We start from the raw sequence: 26,558 nt of genomic DNA on the forward strand, positions 1-26,558 counted from the left end.
CACCTTGGCTTTCCACTTGAACCCGCCCTCAATTTAAATATCAGGGGTCATACACAAATTGACTTTCCTAATAGTAAATCCAGCGTTTTGTTGATTAACTTTATTTTAAACCATATTTTTGACAGGACTTGAAAGTGGCATAAGTTTTGATGTAATGTACACTTAATAAAATAATTCCAGAGACAAAATATGTTTTATTACAGCTTTATTTTGTGCAAGCTTCACTGTAAAATGTCAGTTGAAATTCAGTTTGAATAATAAGGCTCTAATACTCAATCATTTCAATAAGGCCATTTTACCTGAATGTGCCGTTTACAGCAGAGGCTTGAATGTCCTGAGAACAACATCAAGATTTAGATTTAAGTAGAAAACCTTTAATCAGTAAAGCTGATATTTTACACCGTGTAATATTACGTGCAGTCAACTTGGCTTCAGAACAAAACATTAAACACATTATTAATAATGACAGCCTGGCTCATTATTATGCATTATTTCTAACCTCTATCTGTAGACAAAAGGTCCTAAGGACATTTTGGGTTTTGTGTCTCTTGTGCATACTTTTTAAGAGACCAAAGAGAATTTAAACAAAATGTCTGGAAACCTGTGTTTTCAAAGCGTTAGCAAACCAGCTTACTTTAAGATGTACTGCAAAAGTTACAAAAATTACTATAACAACCTGTATGTGATTTTCTATATAAAAAAAAACAAGTGTACGCTGACTGTTGTGGCTAATTAATGTCTATGATTGGTTGTATTTATAAGTCTACCTCAATCAACTCTTCATTTTATTAAGATAACAGAAAGAAATGGCATAATGTTGACACCGGAAAAATACAATTTAAAAAATGTTATTTTACTTTTCTTGCTTAATACCTTCAGTTTTGTTAATTTTATTAAGTCTTTTTACCCACTCTTGGACATAATGCCACAGTAACAGGAGTTTTGAATTAGAATTTATAAGTAGAGCTGGCTTGATTAATGTCATCCAGTGTCTTTGGCTGATTGAACATTGGATTGTCTTTGTTTTACCTTCAGCAGACTATGCAGGAGTTCTCAGATTTAGTCTCTTTTGCCCTAGTAGGTATATTGTATGAATATGACGGAGTGTTGTATGATGCCGTTGCAGGAGTGGGCTGATATGCAGGCGCTGCTGCAGGTGTTTGGCGATATGTAGATGCTGATGCTGTTGCTGTTGTACGTGTACCTGTAGAAGACCATGAAGTGTGAGCAGTACTTGCCCTGTTCACTGCAGCTGTGTTTGATGGGTAATAGTATGTATGTGAACTAGAGTAAGCTGAACTTTCCTCACAATACTCAATTAGATACTCTGGATAGATCTGATGCTTCTCAAACACAACAAATATGGATGGGTTGTTGAGGTTATTCACACAGCTGTCATAGAAGATGGTGTCTCCTCCATCTTTGGAGGGAGGGCGGACATAGCTGGAGTTGCCAACAGTATAGTCCCCCACCAGGATTCGGCAAACAAACATGCATCGGGTAGTGGAGTCTCCAGTGTAGCTGTGGGAGTACTGTGCATCTCTTGCAAAATAACTTCCTGCAACAAAAAAGAGAACTGTTTAACCATTGACTTGGACATATTCTTGAGATACCTGTCTAAGACTGCAGTGTATTAAGGGTGAGCAATAAGATGATATTTCTCTGTAATGCTGTCACATGGTTTAACAGGAAGTCTTATACACTCTCCCTGAATAGGCAAGCTGTGTAACCTCCTGTCCACACTAGCAGGCGACAAGTCGCTTACGTAGCTCCAGGTTTCTTTCTTGTGGGTGTATTCGAGGCTGCTTGCGTTGTTGCTTGTGGGTGTGTGCATGGTCAAGCTTCATGGTTCACCAAAGACAGAATCTGCTCATTTATTTCACACTGTGGAAGAACATTTACAAATCCACGTTTAAAGCCACTGTTGAGAATAGGTACCGATTGGGCCCAGGAATTTGTTGGAGCCAAACACTGAAAATGTCACTTCACCCTATCAAAAGTCATCCACATGAAGTTTAGAAAATCTCAACTTGGATTTGTTGCTCTGTCGCCATGTCGCTTGTTTCTGAATCCCATTCTCCTCATAGGACTTGACTGGTCACTTGTCACTCTGTTGCCTGCTAGGGTGAACACATGGAAGGACTTCTCCGTATCATTGAGAGATAGTAAAATCCTGGCAATGCTGGGTTTTACTATCAATCGGCAAGTCGCCAATCCACCTACCAACGTGTGTTTTTGGACTGTGGGAAACTCACATAGACACAGGGAGAAAACATCAAACTCCTCACAGACAGTCACCCAGAGGAAACCCACGCAGACACAGGGAGAACACACCACACTCCTCACAGACAGTCATCCAGAGGAAACCCACGTAGACACAGGGAGAACACACCACACTCCTCACAGACAGTCACCCAGAGGAAACCCACGCAGACACAGGGAGAACACACCACACTCCTCACAGACAGTCATCCAGAGGAAACCCACGTAGACACAGGGAGAACACACCACACTCCTCACAGACAGTCACCCAGAGGAAACCCACGCAGACACAGGGAGAACACACCACACTCCTCACAGACAGTCATCCAGAGGAAACCCACGTAGACACAGGGAGAACACACCACACTCCTCACAGACAGTCACCTGGAGGAAACCCACACAGACACAGGGAGAACACACCACACTCCTCACAGACAGTCACCCAGAGGAAACCCACGCAGACACAGGGAGAACACACCACACTCCTCACAGACAGACACCCAGAGGAAACCCACACAGACACAGGGAGAACACACCACACGCCTCACAGACAGACACCCAGAGGAAACCCACACAGACAAAGGGAGAACACACCACATGCCTCACAGACAGTCACCCGGAGCCGGAATCGAATTGGAGCTGTGTGACTGTGACACTACCTGCCGCACCACCGTGCCGCCCCAACCATAACATGTGCTATTTATTGGTAGGTTACCAGCAATAATTTGGCCATTGTCCATAAAACAGTGGATCTGAGGTGGGCCATTAATTTCAACATATCAGTTCAGCTCTATATTAAAAGTGTAGTTTGCATACTACCAGGCAGACAACCGGATCTTTGATAATTATGGCCATTGAAGTTTTGTTTTGAAAGTGAAAATGGAAATTAAACTTTATGCTATTCACTTTCTTTCATTTATTTTTGATAGATACTTAAATCTGAGTGTTCTCCCTGTGTCCGTGTGGGTTTCCTCCGGGTGCTCCGGTTTCCTCCCACAATGAGGAGGAATGTTTTAACTTTCTAATTTGAACTTACATGAACATTCATTCATTCATTGTCTGTTACCACTTATCCAACTTACATGAACCATGTTTATGGAATATTTACCAAACAACCGATGGCATAAAATACAATCATAAAAATGAATGACCATAGTCACTGCGACCCTGAAAACCCTAAAAATGTAAACAGACTTTTAAGAACACAACCTTTTCCATAGGCTGTGCCATGGGTGCCACAGATTCTCCAGTCAAAGTTATGGTGGCAGATGGCATCTATGTGTTTGGGGTCGGTTCCATGAAAGAGCTTTTTCTCTGAAGTGTATCTCCCTCCATTATTCTTCTTCATTACATCTTTCTGCCTGTAAGAATGAGTCAAGACAAAAATTCAAAACACTGGAATGAAGTCATTTTCCACTGCATTAACATCCAAACTTGAAGATATTATGTAACTGAAGCACACAGTAAAAAAAAACACTTTTCATATTGCAGAACTGTGCAGAATCAGAAAACATAGGAACATACCACTGAAACACTTCCCAGAGGGCTTTGTTCTGAATTCTTTCTATCTGCTGAATTTTGAAACCACGCATGGTGGCATTGAACATGGTCTGGATCTCTTTGTACTCTTCAGAAGTGCTCTGCAGCAGTATTCTCTGTGTTAATATAGAAGATTAAAGAGCCTTATTTCTGAAGCAAGAAATACAGATGATTGAAAACTTAAGTGATGTTCAACTTACATTCACAAAAAGGAGATATAGTTAATCTTTTTACATGAATTGGACACAAACCGATGCTCAAATGCAAACCATATATTTTATAGTAAAACAAAATGCAGTAAACATATATTTTTTTGAAAAATAATATAAAATCACCTTGTAACCAGTCTCAGGAATCAGTGCCTTGTCCCAGTGGTTTGGTATACCTTTAAAATTGATCTGCTTCTTGCTGAAAATGTAAATAGCGAGTTAATGTGCTTTGCATCATGTCAAACCTAAGTAACAGGTTCATCCGTTGTCTAAAGGCTCTGTAGAAATGCCAAAGGATTTTGTCTTCTCACCTTGTTTTGATTATTTGAACATCTGCAGCTGACACAAATACAGGCCGACGCCTCACAAGCTTTTTGGTGCCATAGCGCTTGTTTGTCTGTATCATATCTAAAGAGGATTAATGGCACGCGTCGTAAGCAAGACATTTATTTAGCATTCATAGTTGCTGTGGTACTTGTGTGTATACACCAAACAGTGAATTCATATAAACAAAGCTGTACCTTGAAAGCTGAGTGCGTATGTCTGTGAGCCAGCAGTGAACTCCACTGTTGCTTTGCAGTCATGTGTAAATTTTTCCTCCAGTTCCTCACTACTTATGGAAGCCATGTTGTGCCCTCCGCTCTAAAAGACAAAGACATGTTGTGGTACACAGCCCATAAAGGACTTTCATCATAAATATCTAGTTCCACAATAAGCAACACATCTTGGCATTACTCTTTCGAACAAACCCTGATGAACCAAACCAGTAAGACCAGTAGTCAAAACACTGACCAGTCTGATCGTGGTCCAAAATGGTATATATAAGGGCATGGTTAATGTTATGGCAAGAATGTGTGTGACTGCATAGCTGCAGAGAGGTCAGACTGCCCATGTTAATGTGTTTTCACTCTCAGAATCACTATGATTTGTTATTACTTACTGAAGTTGCGTACTGTATCCAATTCCCATGCTCATCCTCCCAGTACCAGGCCCAGGTGGTGGTAAGGACAAAGGTAGGTTGGATCAATGAGGACACCGTAGAGAGACGCCGCACAGTCTGAGCTCCAATTGTCATTGTATCGAAATACACAGGGTTACTTCCAGAGCTTCAATAGACATAAGATGCAGTATATTAGCGGTCATTAATAGGCAGACCTTTGTCTGGGTCCGGACTCAGGCGCTGGACCTGTAACTGATTAACTATTAAGAGCTGTTTAATTATATATTGAGTGTTTGTTTTAAGTGGTGTGACTCTTCTAGTCATTGGGGTTCAGTCTTAGTGCTCCAGGAAACTCACAGACTAATCGCGTGTGTTTCTGGATATCACACGTGAGGCTACTCAGCCAATCAGATCTGTGCATTATAATGAGCGCTGTGACTTGAATGAGTGTCGCACACAGGGCAGGGCTCCAGACACCTCTCTCCTGGGACCAATATAAATAACCCAAGGGGCATGATTTGGGTATTTGGGTAGGGTGACCAGACGTCCTCTTTAACTTGGACATGTCCTCTTTTTTTAGACTTAAAAAAATGTCCGGGCGGAATTTCACAAACGTCCGAGATTTTGTTTTTCTAGAGCTTACATAGAACTTCGAGAAGCGTTTCGTTCACAAACTAGTCCCGCCCTCCCCTACTCCGATTGGTTCGCTTGAGTGAGAAGGGGGCATGGTGAAGTAGCTTAAAATCTTCAGATTGGACGGTCTGACTGTAGAGCTACCGTTATTGGTCGATAACCTTCTCTGTAAACATTTAATTGGTCAGTCTGCACGTCAGTAGTCCTTGTTTACGTCAGGCAAAGCTCATGTACCTACCCTCATCTCGAGCAGCTATGCCGAAACGTAAATGTAAGTTCTCCGATGAATTAAAAAAAAAATTCCCATGTTTTCCCATGTGCCCTCCAACAATAATAGCCAATCATATTGCTGGATATAGAAAAGCAGTAAATTCAACTGCATCTACAAGACAATTCAATAGGCACTTTTAATTGTCATTTTTTTATCATTGTTTTATTTGTAAATTTTATTGAAATGAGAATAGAACATTTTATTTAGAATATTTGGTTTTACCTATTCATAAATCTGTAATGAAATGTGTAATTTAATGTAACATTCAGTTGTTAACTACATACAAAAATGCAATAACTACAAGGCTATTTCAATATACAGGATATGCATAGAGAATATGCCTGATACATGCATAATATGCACATACAGCTTTTGATTTTACAGACTCAGATGCACGATGATGGTGGCTGTTGTGTGATAATGATACAAGTTTCTGATGCTATTGTATGTATATCAGAGACATCTAAACTGTAACAGATAGAGTCCTACCTGTATGTCTTAGCTGGGTCACAGTACTCTTTTTCTATTGCCTCATTGTTGGCGAGAGCTTCCCAGGCCGCTCCATTTTTAGCCTCCCATTTATAGGGTAGTCTGGAGTGCTCCCTCATACACTTATCTGCAGGAACAAAAATGAAAGAAGAAAGAGTGGAATGATCTAGTTAATGTAATTAGTTGTTCTACCTTTGAATGAAAGTCTATTGTTTTCATAATTTATCAGATTCTAGTCTTACCTCCATGCTTGCAGCTTCCTCTGACAAAGTACATGCAGATCTCAGTTTTTTCTGAGGTAACAGAGGAAGAACATTAAACAGTAAATCCCATTCAAGAGCATGCACTAGAAATTATTCCAATAATCAAACTAACTCCTTCCTCAGACCAGCAACAGCAGCTGCCATACGTTTATATCCACATAATTGCATGAATGAAGAAGTAGCCTGTTATATACTAATATGTTTCTATTCAGATAAAATTATTTATAATTGTGTGCAACTGTGGGCATGTGTAAATGTGAACTGTATAAAATGTGTTTGATCAAATCAGCTCCAGGGTTCTGGGGTTGTGGGTTCAAGTCCCACTGTCTGTGAGAAGTTTGGCGTGTTCTCTCTGTGTCTGCGTGGATTTCCTCCGGATGCTCCGGTTTCCTCCCACAGTCCAAAAACTTATGATGCTAGGTGGACTGACCATACAACACTGTCCATAAGTGTGAGTGAAGAGAGATAGATAGATAGATAGATAGATAGATAGATAGATAGATAGATAGATATTTCTTTGTTGTAACAATGCTTCTTGGCAGTATATCATATACCGTTGGAAAGCCTGTTAATTTCCTTTTTAAATGGTACCACATTTGGAAGGAACATGCATTTGTGGGATGAGCAGTGTAGCTGAGTATGTGGGTTGCGCCCATGAAAAATTTGCCTCTATTCCAATACCAAACAGCTTATTCTGCCAATGACTCGTTTGATATTTGGTGGACTGGATGAAGTGTGAAGAAATAGCACATACTGGCAATTTAACAATTTATTCATTTAAAAAACAGGGGCCTCAGTAGCGTGTGGAAGAACCATACACAGCCACAAGAGCCTGGCACTTCCTCCTCATGCTGGTCACACACTGCTGTGGAATGGCATCCCATTCATTAACCAGCATTTGTCGCAAGTCAGCTAATGTGGTTTTTGTGGTCACTGTGGCACGAACAACACGCCCAAGCTGATCCCACAAGTGTTCAATGGGGTTGAGGTGAGGACTGCTGGCAGGCCCACTCTGTGGGGACGAGCATTGTCATCTTGGAGGATAGAGTTCCGTCCCAGATTTTGGAGATATGGGATTGCCACTGGTTGCAGAATTAAATCTCGATAAAATTCTTTCTCTCTTGCTCTCGTGGGAGGCAGTTGCATTTTCTCCCTCTCCACTCCTTATCTTTCCTGCTTGGCCTCTCTGGTCTTGTCTTGTCTACCCTCAGAGACTCTCTTAGCTCTGCTCTTCGAATTTAAATTAGAAATGGAATTGATCAACTGGTGTCTCAGCGCTACTGACACCATCTTTTCAAGGAGAAGCTAGGGCTCGGGGGAGCTCGCCTGCCCTGATGGAACAACGCCGGCTGGATATGCCATGGATGGATGGGAGAGGTGGCGCGTGGTGTGTCTGGTGCCTCTTTCCATCGAGGACATTGAAGATGTATACCTATTCAGACTTACGATTGTGGGCTTTCTGCTGATTGGTTTAGGTGGTGCCCTGTTTTATCGGGAAATTAAAAGAGTTGAGTCAGTTGTAAACAGTCCAAGGAAACTGACCAACATGATTGGTGGGATGGGCAGAGCCGTTGGCACACAGACTGTGACTGTGAGTAGAAGCTTGGATTCCATCATGGAGCAACTAACGGCTTTGAACTCCAAGATTGAACGTTGACCAGAGCAAAAATGGAACTTTGAATCAGAGGGACTATTAGCTCAAATTAGCTTCGGGTCTCTGATTCTAACAAACTGAATTTATCTGTTTTGGCTGCCCCAGCTATCAGCGGCCTCGAGCTGCTGATAGTCAAACTGTTGTTATGGAAATCTACAGGGGTTAGACAATGAAACTGAAACACCTGTCATTTTCAGCCTGGTGGCCAATCTTCATTAATTGCACATTGCACCACTAAGACCATGTGCATACAATGGTTCAAACATTGTGTCCTGAAGGCGGTGCCGTGTATCAGGACGACAATGCACCAACACACACAGCAAGACTGGTGAAAGACTGGTTTGATGAACATGAAAGTGAAGTTGAACATCTCCCATGGCCTGCACAGTCACCAGATCTAAATATTATTGAGACACTTTGGGGTGTTTTGGAGGAGCAAGTCAGGAAACGTTTTCCTCCACCAGCATCACGTAGAGACCTGGCCACTATCCTGCAAGAAGAATGGCTTCAAATCCCTCTGACCACTGTGCAGGACTTGTACATGTCATTCCCAAGATGAATTGACGCTGTATCGGCCGCAAAAGGAGGCCCTACACCACACTAATTAATTATTGTGGTCTAAAACCAGGTGTTTCAGTTTCATTGTCCAACCCTTGTATCTGCACCCTTCCTTGTGAACTGCGGGCTCAAGGACAAGTGATTGCTCCATTCTGCTGACCTTCTCACAGACTAACCCCCCCACCCCAATGCCTTGTGTTTCAAAAATCCCACATGAGGATTTTGGCCATGAACTTCACAAGGCTGTGATCACCACTCAAACTAGACTAATGAAGAGTGTAACTTTACCTGCTGTGGACCGAGGAGCTCTGAAGTTTGAGCTGGCTCTGGCCCCCTGCCCTGTGCTAACATTAGTAATACCAATATTAGCCGCTGTCTGCTGTGGTCGGATGTGGTCTTTGTTGGCTCTCTTCTGCGGTGGTCTGCCTTTGAACTGGTGTCTTAAGGCCTCAATGTTGGTGTACACAGTCTTCATAGTAGCCAGGAGCCCCTGGGGCACTCCTCTCTCGGTCAGGACCCTCAAGGGATGGGGCTCATAGAAGTCGTGTGCCCGAGAACACATGCAAGGTCCCTGGAGGTACTTTTCACAAATGTGCAGCCTCTTGCAGGCCTCTCCGTCCTGACATTGCCCATAAGGACCCAGGCCATTGTTGTAGTTATGGCACACCTAATTGTGGAGAGACATTTTTCATATCAGCTGGTGACAAATGATAGATACAACTATTATCCTCTAATAATTGCTGCTGTAACTAAACCTCATATGTCCAAAAAGCATTTGTCACCAGCCTTAGGCATGGTGTGAAAATGATCTTGGTTCATGTATTGCCAGTGATATTAAGCCATTACAAAAAATGCTCTTGAGAGGCATTTCAAATGTAAACAAACCTCAACACCCAGAAAAACGAGATTTGATATAAGACCTGCAACATTTAAGTAAAGTGGTAGTTAAAATGTAATATTTGTTTCCACAAGAAATGTTTGTAACTGGGACCTTTATTTGAGAATCTAAAGCCAAATACATCCAATTTTTGGCTTTAAAGGTGATGTTCATGATTGTAATTTTTATAAAATTCAGAAGATTTTACCTCACAATTTTTTAGCTCTCCAGACTGCTTGTGCTCGAAATGGTCTAATGTGTTTAGGAAGCCCCAGTCTGTAAATGAGTAATGCTAGTAAGCTAGGCTTTCTCTCTCTCTGCACATGGCAGAACCATCTGGAACCTTTTTTAAAAAACTGAGAGAACTTCAAACTTTGAAAAGCATGAACCAATATGAGGATATAGCTCTATTCCTGCTCCAAAGGTGGGTAAAATTATTTTAGCTGTTTCTGATCACTCAAGGTGGAAATGTCTCCAAACTCTGGGGATGGCTAACTGCATTACCAAAAGTGCTACAAGCTAAACAACTCAAGTCAAAAATGATTTTGCATAGTAATTCAAACAGTGAATAAAACTGTACAGGTGAGTTAAACTTCGGCCATATACAACTGTTCCACTTTAAAAGACGCATAGCTTCTGAATGTAAACAACTGGAGAGAACTGATGTTCCTTTTAAGTGAAACTATGCTACGGCAAACTATGCTAAATGACTTAAAATACCACTGGTGTATGTACGCTTTTGGCAAAAAAAAATGGCTCAAATTCTTATCTTCCATTGAAAGATAAGGATGCTATTTCCTTCTCCTTTAAAACATATATTTTGGAGGTAAGACATTTTGTTCCAGCAGAAAGGAAGAGTAAAATTAAGTGTGAGGCTGTAATGTTTACAGCAGGTAGGAGGCTGTTGTCGCTCTGGAGCAGAATGACACAAAGCTCTTTCCTGTCCAGCAGGTCCAAGCCATGACTCTCCAGGACTCTGGAATTCTGTGGCGTTTTCAGGTCATGGCAGAAACGACATCCTCTTCTGTAAAAAGAAATTACTTTTAGAGAGGCTTTGACACTTGTTTTTAGTAAAAGATTCTAGTTTACTTCAGTGCAACATACAGCACTGTTAGCTTTTTCGTGAATGAAGGAAGGAAAAAATAAGGAAACTAGAAAAGCCTTTGTCCCTCATGTGACTGAGAAGAACAATGGGGCAACCTTTATCCTGCAGTACAGGTTCCGAAAACTGCGACTATGCCAAAGAATGCCGAAATTATGTTGTTTTTTTTTCTTTTTAATTTCAATAAGTGTCAGGAGGAGACTTTGGGATCATCATTTGGACCAATACATTTGCACATACCATAAAGATTGGGAATACCATATGAACTGGACCAAGATAGAGAAGGAACATAAGACATCTTCCTGTTTTTCCATTTTTCTAAAGCACCTTCTCAAACTGTTAATGTGTATAAGGGACATAAATGTAAACAAGCCATTTCCCCCTACTTTCAAAATGGTTTGTCCCTGTTTACTTCTTGGAGAAAAACTAAGTCAAGGGCTTGCTTTATCATTGCTGAGGAATGTGTGAGAGATACTGGGGTCCACCCAGTGAAACTATGGTTTTGTTTGTGGACAATGTAAGATTAAAAAAACTCACCCTGCATTGTATTTTTTAACAAATATTTGCACTTAATATGCTGTTTAATTGACCTTTGTTTTATTGACCTATGAGCTTGTGTTGGCTTATACCCCCGTCACTGGAGCAAGGTGTAACACGCATCTGTCTCAGTTCACCATCTCACTTCATATTGGCACATATTTCAGAGAGTCACACAGTCAGAGATTCACTTACATTAACTCGTTAATGGAATTATTTACTACCAAGAGAGAACTGATTCCATTCCTACTCAAATCAATGGACTTTTTTTCCAAGCAAAACTTGCACAAATTCCAACTGATTTCTACTATAATAACAACCCCTAACACTCACTGATTAATCTAAATTAAATGTTTACAAGATATTTTTCCCAAAATAAATATTTATTTTGCCTTCATACATAATACACAGAGATATAAATGTGCAGCTCTGTCTCCACTTACTTCTCCTCCACATTCCAGCAGCTAAAAAACCCTGCCCCCCAAGTTAATAGGATTGGTTCCTTAGGTGTATGACGTCAGAATCCCTGGATGTATAAAATAACCCATTTGTGAAATATTTAGCCATGACTAGGACTGCTTATAGGATGTTAACAAACACAATACAGACATTGTGGATAACATAACAATGATAAAAACTTGATTTTCACTGGTGGGTGTGTAAGATGTCCTTCTATTTACAAAATGCCTGTATTATCACTATTATTAAAGGGTAGTTTTCATAATTCTGCGACACATTTAACTTTGCACAAAACCAATCTAGGCCATAATTTAATATTATCTTGAACACAACTCGTTCAACCTATGGGCCATCCAATTATCCATGGTTGATAAGTCAGCACTGAACACATGATCCGGAAGGGCCATACCACTGATTATCCTTTTGGATCCCCATATCAGCATAGATACTAGAGCCAAGGTGAATGGAGAGTGCATTTTACATTTTCACTTGAGTCGTATAGGGTCACAGAAAGAGTATCAGAAAGAGTATCAGAAAGAGTATCGTCAAGCTAACGTTAACTAACACCAACTAAAACAGGCGAAGTGAGTGTCCTTACCCTGTTTACCTCCATGTTACAGAGGCTCTTGAACACCTTTCGTTGGTGTCCTTACATGCCCATATTGTTGGAAAAGCGCCAGTGAAATGAGCTACAGATAACGGAGTGAGCGGATGGTCCTTTCCAAAGTGCCCGTTTAAAGTGGACAAATTTAGTCCATTTTCTGGATATTTTGGGATCTTTGGGCCATTTGTTCACAGATGTCCCACTGTACATTGAATGATTGCAGCCAAAAACAACACACCTTTTCGTCATTTTGCATTAAATTAAGTGCAGCTTCTAGAGTTGTTGTCCACCATCTACGTCACAGACAAGACGCCTATTAGAGTTTCCCAACACCGTTGGGGGGGGGGGACCAACGGTCTTTTAAACCTTATTCCTTCAATTAGTAAGAAATTACATATTTTCTGACTATCAATAAACACAAGTTAGGAACTCAAACTCCACTGTATTTATTTGTTTAACACTTTCATAGAGCTGGTGCTTAGCCTTTAAATGACGAGGAGGAAAATGGACAAGGGCTGTGTTTTCTTAACTGTAAACTATGTGCCATGTTGAAGTATTATTCATTTATTTATGATAATTAGCGTATTAGCATATTCTAAGGCTGTTGTATATTTGTTAAAACACAAAGAAAGTAGCATTACTTAAAAAAATGAAAAAAATATCTGCCACATTAGTGTCCTCCTCCTGAGACCGAGAGTCACCCTGTTTGGCAAGAAAGATTAATTTAAACGGCAGAGCTGTCAGGCTGGATTTTGTGGTAGTTTTACATACCGTGACAACTAATTAACATATTTGTTTCACATACACAAAGGCTCAAAAACAACTACACAACAACGAATGCAGCACAACCCCCGTTACAAACGGTTCGTTAGCACGTTTGATACAATTAGCTATTCATTTACACTAGAATTTACCAAAGTTCTGTAGCTAGCCAATGCAGCTTTAGTATTCATGAAATAAAAGGAGGAGAATGTAGGTGAAGTATTTCTCCGAGTCTGTGTTACCTTCCTCTGTTGTACGGACAGTCTCCGAACAGGAAGAATTTACACAAGTGTAAGTTATCACACCCAAAACAGTCCTTGGCTCGGCACAGTTTAACTCTGCACCTGACGGCCACCATCTTCTGTCCGCTCAGAAAAACCGTTTCCAGGGACTCGCTCCTCTCAATAACCACCTCCACTCCGCCGCCGAACAAACATTCTGCAAATATGTCTCCCCTAAAGTGAGAGAGAAGCTCCTCATACCCGATAGCTCCTCCTCGGGCACAAATCAGCTTCACACACTCGCTCTCAGACATGGCGAGAGTTCTGACCAAAGAGGGTCCGAGTCTGTCTTCCACAAGGATAGATTTTGATGAAAACGAAACTGACCCCGTGCCCCAGGCAACGAGCGCAGCAGCACAACGTGGGTTGCCATGTTGGAAGAAATCCCTCAGTGTAGGCAACCCTAGAGTGATTTGTGAGTAAGTAAAGAAATAAAGACCTGTTACATTTTATTTCTTGCCTGTAACGCACCTAGCACAGCCACTGAAATAAACCGTGCTCTGTTTTTTTAAAGAATAATATAAAATATAATTGTTTATAATTGTTGTTGTTTTTATTGTATAGGGATGAGTGATTCAAATGCCACAGCACAGTTAAATAATACTACTACTAATAAAACTGCATTAATTCTCAATTAATTTCACAGACATTTCACATGAAGTCATTTCTTTACAATGTTTCAGTGGCTTAAATGTAATGAAACCCAATGCTAAACTTTTTAGCATATTATTAGCAAATATACACGGTGTAGGTCTTTAAGTATGGACAATCCAATGCCAAGGTGGCACGGTGGCGCAGCAGGTAGTGTCGCAGTCACACAGCTCCAGGGTTCAATTCCCGCTCCGGGTGACTGTCTGTGAGGAGTTGGTGTGTTCTCCCCGTGTCCGCATGGGTTTCCTCCGGGTGCTCCGGTTTCCTCCCACAGTCCAAAAACACACGTTTGTAGGTGGATTGGCGACTCAAAATTGTCCGTAGGTGTGAGTGTGTGTGTGTTGCCCTGTGAAGGACTGGCGCCCCCTCCAGGGTGTATTCCCGCCTTGCGCCCAATGATTCCAGGTAGGCTCTGGACCCACCGCGACCCTGAATTGGATAAGCGCTTACAGATAATGAATGAATGAAATGAATCCAATGGCATCCAAAAAAAACAAAAAAAAAACCAAAAAAAAACGAGGACACCAAGTCCATACTAATAATTGAACTCAGAATGTACTCTCTAAAGTTAATAATTATCTTCTAATTGATGATTTATGGTTGGTGTTAGAACTTAATATTCCTCATACATACATTCCTTATACATTCTTCATAATATATATATATATATAATGCGGGATGTGGCCATAGCACCTTATCACCTTGAATATGCAAATCCTCTGCAGCTAACAGAATTGGGCCTGGCCAGTACAGAGACTTTAAAGGACAGCTAGGGTGACGGTTGGAACTGTTGTCGATTGCCAATAGGGGGCACTGTCCCTGTGGCCTTTGTGTATGTGACAGGGACAGTCACTGGACTGTTCTAATGCCTTTAGGACCATCCAAGACATGTTTAACATACTGCTTTTTAAGATAATGTTTACTTCATGGAAAAGGCTTGTAAAAATGAGTTTCACCACAAGGGGCGATGTGTTGTCAAACACCCACTCACATTTAGGGATGGCTCCACAAGGGCTTCTTATTGTGTTTTACACGTTGTTTCCTTGTTATTTGACATGCATTATGTTGCTTTATTTCTTTGAATAAAGTGTTTTTCCACTAGCAGGTATACACACACACACACACACACACACACACACAATGATGTCTGAGAAACAGCCTTGAACTCTTTGGATCAGTAAACAAAGCAGTAGCTGACTGTTTACCTCCTGACTGAAGTCCAAGGAAGGACAGTAGGTGTGCTTTGGAATTAAAGCGGTATACAAGATATATGGTATGTTTACTGTATGTGAACTACACAGGTGAATCAATGGATCAGAAAAATATTATGTTTTAAGATCCTTATGGAATGATGTATGTTACTATCATTGTCACGTGGGTGGGTGTTACGGTGGTCAAGGAGATAGAAACAGGAACGGAGGTAATTGCAGGAGACTTTACTGAAAAAACAAGGAAACTAGAGAAAGGCTAGGGAAGTAGACAAAGGGGCTAAACACTAGGGCTAGGACGCTAAACTAGGGTGACTAGACGTCCTCTTTTACCCGGACATGTCCTCTTTTTTAGACTTAAAAAAATGTCCAGGCGGAATTTCAAAACGTCCGGGATTTTGTTTTTCTAGCGCTTACATAGAACTTCGAGAAGTTTCGTTCACAAACTAGTCCCGCCCTCCCCTACTCCGATTGGTTCGCTTGAGTGAGAAGGGGGCGTGGTGAAGTAGCCTAAAAGCTACCGTTATTGGTCGATAACCTTCACTGTAAACAATTAATTGGTCAGTCTGCACGTCAGTAGTCCTTGTTTACGTCAGGCAATAGCTCATGTACCCACCCTCATCTCGGATGAATTAAAAAAGAAATAACTCTAAAAACGCACACTGGTAGGTGGATTAGCTACTCAAAAGTATCCATAGGTGTGAGTGTGCAAGTGAATGTGTGACACCCTGTGAAGGACTGGCGCCCCCTCCTGGGTGTGTTCCTGCCTTGTGCCCAGTGATTCCGGGTAGGCTCTGGACCCACCGTGACCCTGAACCCGATAAGGGTTACAAACAATGAATGAATGAATGGATAGAAAACTTAAAATAAATTAAAAAAACTTTTAAAAGTTCTTTCTTTCCTCTTGCACTTTACATAAACGAAGTCTTAATGATCAGTGAAAGAGTTCACATTAAAATGAAAACAACAACAGAATGTATGACATGAGGAAGGCCCAGGCTATTTTTCTCATCAGGAAAAAAACAATGATCACTTTCAGTAAAGAAGGAGTCATGAGTCATATCTGGATTGGGTCATGTTGTGTGCACAGAGGCAGATACTGATATGAATGTTGAGTGGCTATTGGTAAGTGGAGGTGGAAAAAGTACATAGAGTGAGCAAAAGTTTGGGTACACAGTCAGTTGGGTACCTTAGTCAGCATGGAAGTATGAGGCTAAACATACACTGCTGAGAAACTCAGAGTCACGCCATCAGACTCAGGAGTATAAAAGCAACAGAAATGATTTCGTCAGCAATTTGAAATATAGTGGCATGAGGTGTGAAATCAAATCGGTGGCTCTTGCCTCATACAACGATAGCCAATATTAGCAATATTAACTCTGTCTGGGTGTTTTAATGAAAAACAGTAAATGAAATAAAACAAATACAAACAAAAAACTGACTCTAAAATGTTGACTTTGAGATTTGTAACAAGTACTTTAAATGAGGGAAATAATTTTTCATGTTTCTGATGTATTCTACCTTTAATATAACTGTATATATTTACATATACGGTATACATTTATAAACAAGATGTTTAATCTAATATTCAAGAATCCTCCTATAGATTTGTGTACAATTCTCCTTCTGCACATTACAAGCAGTTCAAGGGCTTGCCCACAAGAGGGCCCTACGCACTTAATTTTATACATATATATGTATTTTTATATATATATATATATATATATATATATATATATATATATATATATATATATATATATATATATATATATAACTACTACATCAGTTGCAACACAGCGGGTTCAAAGTATGTGAATATTTCATGATGAATGGACCAATAAGAATACTCCAAAATAACTTGGAGTACAATATTTTACATTAACTTTTACTGACACTTTCTCATATATATATATATATATATATATATATGAGGAAAAAATTGGCTCTCAAAATCTTTTATATTAGCATCTCAATTAAAGCTCTTCCTTTCATTCCATATATGGTCTAAAAATGCCTTATTCTCCAAATTTCTTTGTCTTCTGAAATTTCAAAAGTCCCTTTTCCTCCTAACGTCCTCTTCCCTAGCTACAGTATCCACAGCTGTACTCAGCAGAAATGACAGAACTGAATGAATGCAATAACACAGTAAGCTGCAAAGGTCACAAATGTTGACAATTTTCACTTCAGATTTTCAGTCTGATTCATTTCTCCAGAACTGCATCGTTTCAAAACACTGACTGTAATCTCTCCACACTGATGCAACACATGAAATATATATATACTTTTAGTCAGACATGTATTCTTCAAATGCTTCTGGTTTTGTTTTCTCGAGCTGAAAACCTTACACAGTAAAACTGAACACTATTAATGTGCCACGAAGTCCTGTGCTGTTAAAGCCATTCTACAGAAATGTTTGATGATCAAAGCATGAAGAAGGCTTTACTGTTATAATCTAAGTTCAGTGGCTCCTAAAAGACTCGAGTCCCTATTATGTGGTGTGTTTTTTTCACAAATGAGTTTGACAATGTTAGTACATGGGTATATCAGGGTAATTAATATGAGAGTATTCCTTTGGATGTTACTAGTTACTTATCTTACAAATGTCATTTTTAAAGAAGATGATTAGGCAAGCAGCGAGTTTTACATTGCACTTGCTCTTTAAAGGTGCAATATGTAATATTTAGAGGGATGGATTACAATGAATCTACTATGAATCATTTTGTATTTGTTAGCTAAGAATGAGCCATACACATTTACATAAGGAGAGGGTCTTTTACTACAAGCGTCTGCCAAAAACATCACTAGCTGTTTAGAATGGAATGGACAAATCAAACACAGGGCCTAGAGACATCATTTTTACATTGAAGCTTGGTAAAGGGGGATTAAAAAAGGGGGATAGGTTGGTTGCAATCTACAATTTCACTGCTAGATAGAACAAAATTTTACACACTGCAACTTTAATGGTTTAAATATGTTTGCAACTCTAACTCCTGAGCTGAATGTGAGTGTTACTGTTAAGTTGAACGTCCTACATTAAATTATTATGTATAAATATAGGATTAAAATGATTAATAGCATTCACAGGGAGTCGTTAGCCCAAAAGGTTTAGGAAGCACCTAGGGCTTTGGTTGCTAATTTGAACAATGTGATTACTACAGTTAACTGATAAACAAAATAAATGTTTTCTCCTCATTTTATGTATTAATGGTAATAAATATTGACCAAAATCTAGGTTTTCGACGTTTAAATAAACAGGGAGTTGAAAACCTTTCAGTTAAGCAACCTTCTTTCTGTACAACAACTTGAATTCCCAGTTTCCTCTGCATATGCCGGGAAAAGAAGCTGTTAGCGTGAGAAGGCTGGTCTGGGATCAGTGTAGTGGGTGTATTTTACCATGTTTATAAAGCTGTGCGCTTAAACACCGCTGATCCTGATACAGCTTCAGGGAGCCACAGTCATTAGGCCACTCCCACAACGCTGCACACTATTCCCCCTTCCTCCCTACCCGTATTCCGACAAGCCCCGCCTCCACAGGCTGCGATTGGCTGATTGCGAGTGAGTGTGGAGTAGGAGCCAATCACAGCGCATGACATTGGGCTTGAGGTTTAGAGATCGCTGAGCTGAAAAAGCTCTGTTATATCAATAGTTTAAACACTCAAGCACAAGTAAAAGTAGTTGCAAAGATAAATTAAACAAACTTGAGCTTCAAATAAATAAATACATACATAAATAAATAAAAAACCCAATAAATATATAATCTATCTGAGCTACTGTGGCGGGACCTAGTAAATTAATTTGTTAAATTACAACTTATTACTTAATTACACTTACAAAGTCATGTAATAACCAACATTTGAATTTTGGACCGTGGAAAGAAAACTGAACCAAACAGAGGAAACCCACACAGGCACAGGGAGAATACACCTTTTTACATAGTGTTACTGATTGAACGGGAGGCCCTGGGGGTCCTGGTGCTGTGTGAAAATGACACATGAAATGTCTGTAACATCTTTATTGACGGGTAATTAAGGGAATGTGGGTTTTACCTTATTTGGGGGTGACAGTATGAACTGGGGAGGGGTCCAATGTAAGTTACTCCATGTTTGGAGTAAGCTATGTAAAAGTTGTGTAAGATAAGACCAAAGTAAGGATTCGCTCTGCACCTGTTGGCTCGCTCGGGCGTAGGGGGTGCGGTTTGTCTCAGTACGGGTGGGAAACGAAGCCCAGCCCCCCCCGTGTGTGTGTGTGTGTGTGTGTTTGCTGAGAGGTAGTGTGGTGTTTCTTTAAGGGGGCTGCGCCTCAGTGCGGGGAATTCACGTCATTTCGCCACCAAACACGACCGAATCAATGAGCACGGCGCAGGGCTTCCAGGAAGGTGTTAACCATCGCCTCGCCAAGATGTAGCGCTGCTGCTCAAAGAAACACACACACACACACACATACACACACCGGAGAAAGAGAAAGAAGTTCTACAACGAACCGGGTCCTTATCTCTGCTTGTTGGACGATGGACCGAGAGGCCGAGGGATGAACTGCAGCCCGCCGGCGGCTCAGCACTCACTCCAACAGGAAAATCGCTGCTTCTTCACGGATCTATTTCACGGAAAATAGAGAATAGGAGGAAGGGGGGGGGAAAGGAAAGTGGAAACGGGAGAACTTCCTGAATTTGAACGAGACATGTCCAGTTCCCCTTCGCAGGTCAGCGTTAAGGTATTTATGCTTTGCACTTCGCACCACAGCCTTGTTAAAGTTCAGTGTACTGGAGAGGGACGCGGTGTTATTGTTGTTGTTGTCGTCACGTTGTTCACCGACGGTCGCTCGACTCCTCATCTGTTGCTGTCGCAGCTGAGAGAAGGCGAGGTGGCTTCGGCGAGTGTTGAGAGTCGTAGTCTTGCCGCTGTTGTAGTAAACCTGGGGGTTTCCTTCTCAGAAAACGGGGCCTCTATCCGTTTGTTGTGGGGAAAGATAATGAAATGAAAGCTCCGGGGCTTTGGTTTCCATTCATTTGGACACGGCGGCGGTTTTTGTCCTGTGGCACAGACACACACACAACCACTTCCCACGCACTTACCTGCAAATCAAGGTCCATTTGGTTCATCACCGGCGAGCTGCTTCTTCAGGAACTGAGGGAATGAAAAGTCATGTGTAAGAGTTTGGGCACTGCATCCTTGTTCATTTTAGTAAACACACTGCTGTTTGAAAATAGAATATATATTTCCCTGCTTTTGACATATTGAAAAATATATAAACCAAAAATACACAGTGGAACCTGTGGAAATAAAGGCAAACTCAAACATGATTACAATGAACTCATGTCAAATTGTTCCCTGTACATTTAGGGAATCAGCAAAACAAAAGACAAAGGTGTTCCACAAATTTGCTGTGTAAATTCAAGCTCAGAAATAGGGGAAGAGTTTAGGAACATTTCTTTTGGACACTCCTCCACTTTGGGCTTAGGTTTTCTAGCTTACTTGCTTTGTGGAACACCTTTCAGGTGGGTCTTTCACAAGCCAGGAAACTCAAAACCGAAGTTGATTAACGTCCAATGAGATGTTGTGTCTGTTTACACTTGTGCATCCACTTTGAATTTCACGTAGGGTTTCCTCTTGTAAGTGAATTTGTTGCAGAGGTTTTCCACACATTCAGAGTGGTCCGATGTAAACGGTGTGATTCTGGAGCAGCTCAATCTATCAGCAGTTCACAGCTGTAGTGACAGCGAAAAAAGCTGTCGGGAGATTTTAATGGCTCATATAAGTATGGTTATAAATGCATTATCAGACGGATGAGGCAGTGCTTTACAGTATTTCTGAGATAAGGATATTTCCTAAAATATACTGCATGGTTGTGGGCTACCTGTAGGGTGCTGTAAGACAAAATAGTCACCAGGAAAAACCAGTTTGCTTTAAGACGTTAGGATTATCCGTTTTTTTTGTGTGTGTAGCTTGTGTAGGTTCATTTCTGGTTTTGGAGAGTAAACAGAATGGCTATGTTTGAGTTGTATACATCATGAGGCCTGATTCCTCTGGTTACTACTACTACTACCACTGAAAATAAGTCAGGGTCAACCAGTTTCTCCTCAGTGCACCATTTCCCAACAATATTTATGTTTTAATGATTGAATTATGCAGAATGTTTGAAAAATCTCTGGAATTCCCCCTTTAAGCTGTCATCGTGTACTGGTGCCTGATATTTATATTCTTTCCTGGTTGACTAACAAGCAACAGGTTCAGCACAGTGGCTTGTGGCTAAGGGTGCTAAACTTCAATCCCTGACTGAAAACTGGTGAAGCTGTATACTTTGATTTATTCAGCTCAATAATAATAATAATAATATAAAATTGCACTTATATCGTGCCTTTCTTAAACCCAAGGACACCTTAGATTCTCCAGAATCAAAAGCATTTTTAAACCCTTAGGCTTCAACAAAAAAACTATGAGACTAATGTGAGCTTCATTAAAGTGGCTATTTAATAAATATTTAATATATTTTACTATGACTTTCTAGCCAAGGATTTGTGTAAGGTTTAGAGCTGAAAGGTCCAGAGTTTTCTTTTTTTTTTTTTTGGTCAACACACACAGTTCCGTTCAATGGATGTGTGTTTGGTTATAAGTCGTATATTAATGCATAATGGATCTTAGCTTTTGACATCTTCATCAACATTCGAATTCCGTCCCCGATGTCAAAAAACATGGCTGAATTCTAAAGGTCTTCCAGTGCCCTGTTTAATGTTTTCCTGTAATGTAACTGCTCAGGTTTGGCAGGACGATGAGCTTCCTTCTGATACTTCCACCGGAAGACCTTTATGTTTAATCTTCACCTTTGAATCCTCTGCAAGACGACAACACACTTATAGGTTGAGGGATCTGAGACTTTGTAACACCTTGTTCGTTTGGTCTTAGATTGATGATGTCACGTTTGGTCCAATCAAATCCAGAGCTTTATTAGTGTCTCTCCAAATGACAAATAAGTGAGTTATAAAGTAAATAAGTAATTTTTATTCATAAGGCACTTCTACAGAAAATGTTATTGCCCCAAATACTTATGAAGGTGTGTAGATAACTAAATATACAAGCACAAAAGAAGCAGATAAAATGAGATTAAAAATAATTGGCAAAAAAAAAACAACAACAACAACAACAAGAAAAAGCAATCAACACAAGGGAAGATGCTCTTTAAACCTGACTTTACACCAGTCTGTTGTTCACACAATGACCCAACACCAGGCTGTTTCTCATATTAGATCTTGTGTATGATCGTAGGTTTGTTTAATTCTCTCGTTTGGAGGAAGAGAGCAGGAGCAGGCCCACCTGTCTGTGTCCGTCCCGTGACTGTGCAGTCAAATTGCTTTCATAGGAAAATGGTTTTCTTGGTTTTGATTTTGCATGTTTTCATTTGCACAAAGCATGTGGAGATTCAGTTGGATTTGAATGGTACTCCATCAACGTGTTTATCAGAGATAGGTCATTTTGAGATGTTGGATGCCGTCTCACATAAAAATGATGGTTCTACGATGCTTTTTTGTTTCTTTTGTTAAGAAAATGGTTCTATATAGAACCCTGAACACTTGAAGTGAATTGTGAAAGGGTTCTTCAGATTGATGGAGAATGTGCTATAGACGGTTCTAAATAGCACGTTTTAGAATTTTAGAGTTTGTTACAATGTCAAGCTTGTTACAATAGAAGGACCGCTTTGGTCCATAATTTATAAGTGTGTTGGCCAAGAGACAGTGCCCAAAAAAAACATATAGAGGGAGTTGCGTTTTGGATATAGATAATTAATTTAGGTCTTAGTGCTCCTAGAGTTAGGCGGCACAGTGATAAATAGTGTCGCAGTCACACAGCTCCAGGGACCCGGAGGTTATGGGTTCATGTTCCGCTCCGGGTGACTGTCTGTGAGGAGTGTGGTGTGTTCTCCCTGTGTCTGTGTGGGTTTTCTCCGGGTGACTGTCTGTGAGGAGTTGGTGTGTTCTCTCTGTGTCTGCGTGGGTTTCCTCCGGGTGCTCCGGTTTCCTCCCACAGTCCAAAAACACACGTTGGTAGGTGGATTGGCGACTCAAAAGTGTCCGTAGGTGTGAGTGAATGTGTGTGTGTGTGTTGCCCTGTAAAGGACTGGCGCCTCCTCCAGGGTGTGTTACCGCTTTGCGCCCAGTGACTCTGGGTAAGCTCCTGACCCACGGCGACCCTGAACCGGATAAGGGTTACAGACAATGAATGAATGATTGAATGTTCCTAGTGTTCCTCTAAATCGTACTTAACAGAAATCCTAATCAACAGTTTTAAGGGGCTAATATAGGGTGGGCACACAAGGTGATATGCACTAGAGATGGTACGATACAACTTTTTCTTTTCCACTGTGACTGATACTGAAATCTTGAATCTGCCAAGTTTTAAAATGAGCTGTTTTAAAATAACTCTTCCTAATGTTATGTAGGAAACCCGGAAGTGGGATTTGATACTCAAATTAGTCAAACACTAAAACTGCACAGGAAGTCATACAGAACTGTCAGCATGGCATGTTGCGAGTGAGTGCTATTTCAGGACAAATTTCTTAACAAAATTGGATCAGATGAAATGTACCCCCACACCCTATAACCAGTTCAGCTTTTCTTTTGCTGATAACACCACCATACTGATGCCCATACATATCAACATCTCTAGTATGCATTCATAATTAGCATGTAATAATATAATAACACATGGTTCTGTAAACTACTGGGCGTTTCACATATACAACCTTTAACTTTTTTTGGTTCCCAGACAGGGGTTAGGCCTAGATTGGGCTAATGATGTGATGGATAGTGTTAATTCAGAATGCAGTGTTTTCCTAGGTCCTAACCCTAAGCCCAAGCTTAATTCCTGTCTGGGATTCCATTCCTACATCATAAAATTAAGTATGACAAAAATTTAATTTAGTGTTGTCACGATACCAAAATTATGATTCATCTCTGGAGCAGACGCTGGAGCTGTGTCTCCCGGAGCTCTGTCTCAGGGAGCAGAGAAGTCTCTCCCGCTCATGGTCAGTCCCGGTGTTCTAACGAGTTGTGCTACCGGCGATTCTCTTCTATAAAATGTAGCTAAGTTTGTACTGAAAGTTGCTGGTGCTAGTCGGTTTCTTATCATTGAAGGTGGTGCAGCAGGTAGTGTCGCAGTCACCCAGTTCCAGGGACCTGGAGGTTGTGGGTTCAAGTCCCGCTCCAGGTGAGGAGTGTGGTGTGTTCTCCCTGTGTCCGCATGGGTTTTCTCCGGGTGTTCTGGTTTCCTCCCACAGTCCAAAAACACATGTTGGTAGGTAGATTGGCGACTCAAAAGTATCCATAGGTGTGTGTGTATGTGGGTGTTGCCCTGTGGCGCCCCCTTCAGGGTGTATTCCCATCTTGCGCCCAATGATTTCAGGTAGGCTCTGGACCCATCGTGACCCTGAACTGGATAAGCAGTTACAGTACTAGTACTCATTGTATGTGGTATTGTACCGTTTTTAATGACAAAGTATTGAGATATTTTTCTAGTATCGGTATACCGTGCATCACTAATTAAATTTCCATTCATAGTTACTCAACGTTATCTCAATGTTTGCCCCCTGATTGTTCAGTATAAAAGCTAATCGCTAGCTAGCTATAACACGGTTTATGCCTGAAACAACCAATCAGTCCTATGTGTGTGACTTTTTAAGCCTGAAACTTATGGACTGTATTTTTCTCCTAAGGAAAAACCTTTATACAAAATGCAGTGTGCGTGTAAACATGGCCCCAAAACCATAAAGTCTAATTGAGGTTCAGCTGACACGTTTCAGGGATCAGTGTTCACATTGTTATTACCTCTAACCACAACATATTGTCACTTTTAAACATTTTCTACACTATTCAAGCTGCGTACACACGGTCAGAGTATAAGACAGACTGTGTGCTGGCAGTGTTGGGAAGAGGCCATGCTTTCCTGCTTAATGTTTTTCCATGATGCATGCTCAAACACTAATCCCAACCTCAGCTGTGTGCTGTAGAATAACTGTTCACCAGAAAAGTCTGTTTAGTTCTTTCCATGCTCCTTATGCAGTGCCATCTGTCCTTTGACCTCTCTGTGACTGCTGAGCTGTTGGAGAGTAATCTGGGTTCCTAGAAGGCAAAGCCTGGCTGTTGTTGTTGTGAGAGTAAGTTTTAGCAGGATGCTAACTCAGTAGCACTCTCAGTAATCAGTAATGGGCCACAGATTTTTCTGTCTGAGCTTCTCTCCTTTTCTCAACGAGATATATGCTAAATATGTGGTTTGTAAACACATCAGTGTTAGGAAAGGAGATATAAAGCATGGGCCTTCCCTACAGTTTAGTACACACTTTTTAATATGTGTATATCTCTTGAATGCACAAAGCTTTTACTCCTCTCATATTAGCTGATAACCGTCTGATGTGGTAATGGAAATGTATCTTTGTCTATTTGTACAATCACTACCCTGAAGGCTTGGGACAGACAGGATGTTTGATATAGTGATGATTTTCCAGTTTTGTTCTATTTTTTCAATCATGAAATTTAAGCTAGGAATGTTAGCTTCTCTTTTGACTCTGAATCCAAGTAAAAGGGATGATCATTCATTTCAACCCGGTCACACTCCTACTCGTGATACACATATATAGGAGACTGCAATTGTCACATCCTGGCACTTTCTGGTTGTTTTCCTCCTTTCTATGTGGCTCTCTCTTCGCTGTTTTCCTGTCTCTGCACATGGCTTTGTTTATGTTCATTCTCCGCCTTTGTCCCGCCTATGTTCCGCCTTCTTTTCCCTCGTTATCTGTGTCAGGTGTGTCTAGTTAAGTTCGTTTATTTAAGCCCTCTTCCCTCACTTCCTGGTATCGGTCATTTTGTTGGTTTGAGTTTGAGTTCGTTTTGTTTCTTTGTGTATTGGGTTTCATGTTTCTCGTGCCTCGTTCGTTGTCTCCTGCCTGTTTCATGCCCCAGTCCAGTTTAGTGTTATTTTGTGTTTTTGTGTTTAACTTCAGGTCCGTTTGTTTTGTTATTTCTCTTTATTAAACCTTCCGTGTTATAGCGAGTGTGTCCGCCTCCCTGAATCTACTCTTCACACCCCCGTGACAGCAATTCATGACATAGTCGCATATTTTCGACATTTTATGCGACAATATCACGATTATAAATGTATGGGTAATTACCATAGAAACACTATGCGACAGTAACATGAAATCTCTTCCTCATTACAGGCGTCATCACTCATAACATAGAAAAAGGCATAATGCGAATTACATAACACAGTT

At 40.7% G+C, this 26,558-nt stretch overlaps 2 protein-coding genes across 6 annotated transcripts in view; one reads left to right on the forward strand and one right to left on the reverse strand.

The window, feature by feature from the left end:
- Positions 1-197: 197 nt before the first annotated feature.
- LOC136695289 (protein mono-ADP-ribosyltransferase PARP12-like) lies at positions 198-13,728 on the reverse strand. The gene is made up of 12 exons (XM_066669285.1): positions 13,402-13,728; positions 10,584-10,719; positions 9,107-9,485; positions 6,586-6,636; positions 6,344-6,470; positions 4,951-5,116; positions 4,532-4,652; positions 4,322-4,418; positions 4,137-4,209; positions 3,787-3,917; positions 3,472-3,623; positions 198-1,558 (listed from the first exon to the last, which is right to left on the reverse strand). Exons 1-12 carry the CDS (start codon positions 13,692-13,694, stop codon positions 1,032-1,034), a joined length of 2,253 nt encoding a protein of 750 aa, XP_066525382.1. The 5' UTR covers positions 13,695-13,728; the 3' UTR covers positions 198-1,031.
- A 5,879-nt stretch (positions 13,729-19,607) lies between these two features.
- etv6 (ETS variant transcription factor 6) overlaps positions 19,608-26,558 on the forward strand; it is a 37,501-nt gene continuing 30,550 nt past the window's right edge. For 2 of the 5 annotated variants that reach the window (XM_066667856.1, XM_066667857.1), the window contains exon 1: positions 19,608-20,000. In XM_066667856.1, the coding sequence (XP_066523953.1) occupies positions 19,980-20,000 (21 nt within the window). In that variant the 5' untranslated portion in view covers positions 19,608-19,979. Of the gene's footprint in view, positions 20,013-26,558 lie in introns of all 5 variants that reach the window. The other 3 variants (XM_066667855.1, XM_066667854.1, XM_066667858.1) reach the window with 3 other exon arrangements.

This window comes from Hoplias malabaricus, chromosome 4, assembly GCF_029633855.1.
Source record: "Hoplias malabaricus isolate fHopMal1 chromosome 4, fHopMal1.hap1, whole genome shotgun sequence".
NCBI classification, from domain to species: Eukaryota; Metazoa; Chordata; class Actinopteri; order Characiformes; family Erythrinidae; genus Hoplias; species Hoplias malabaricus.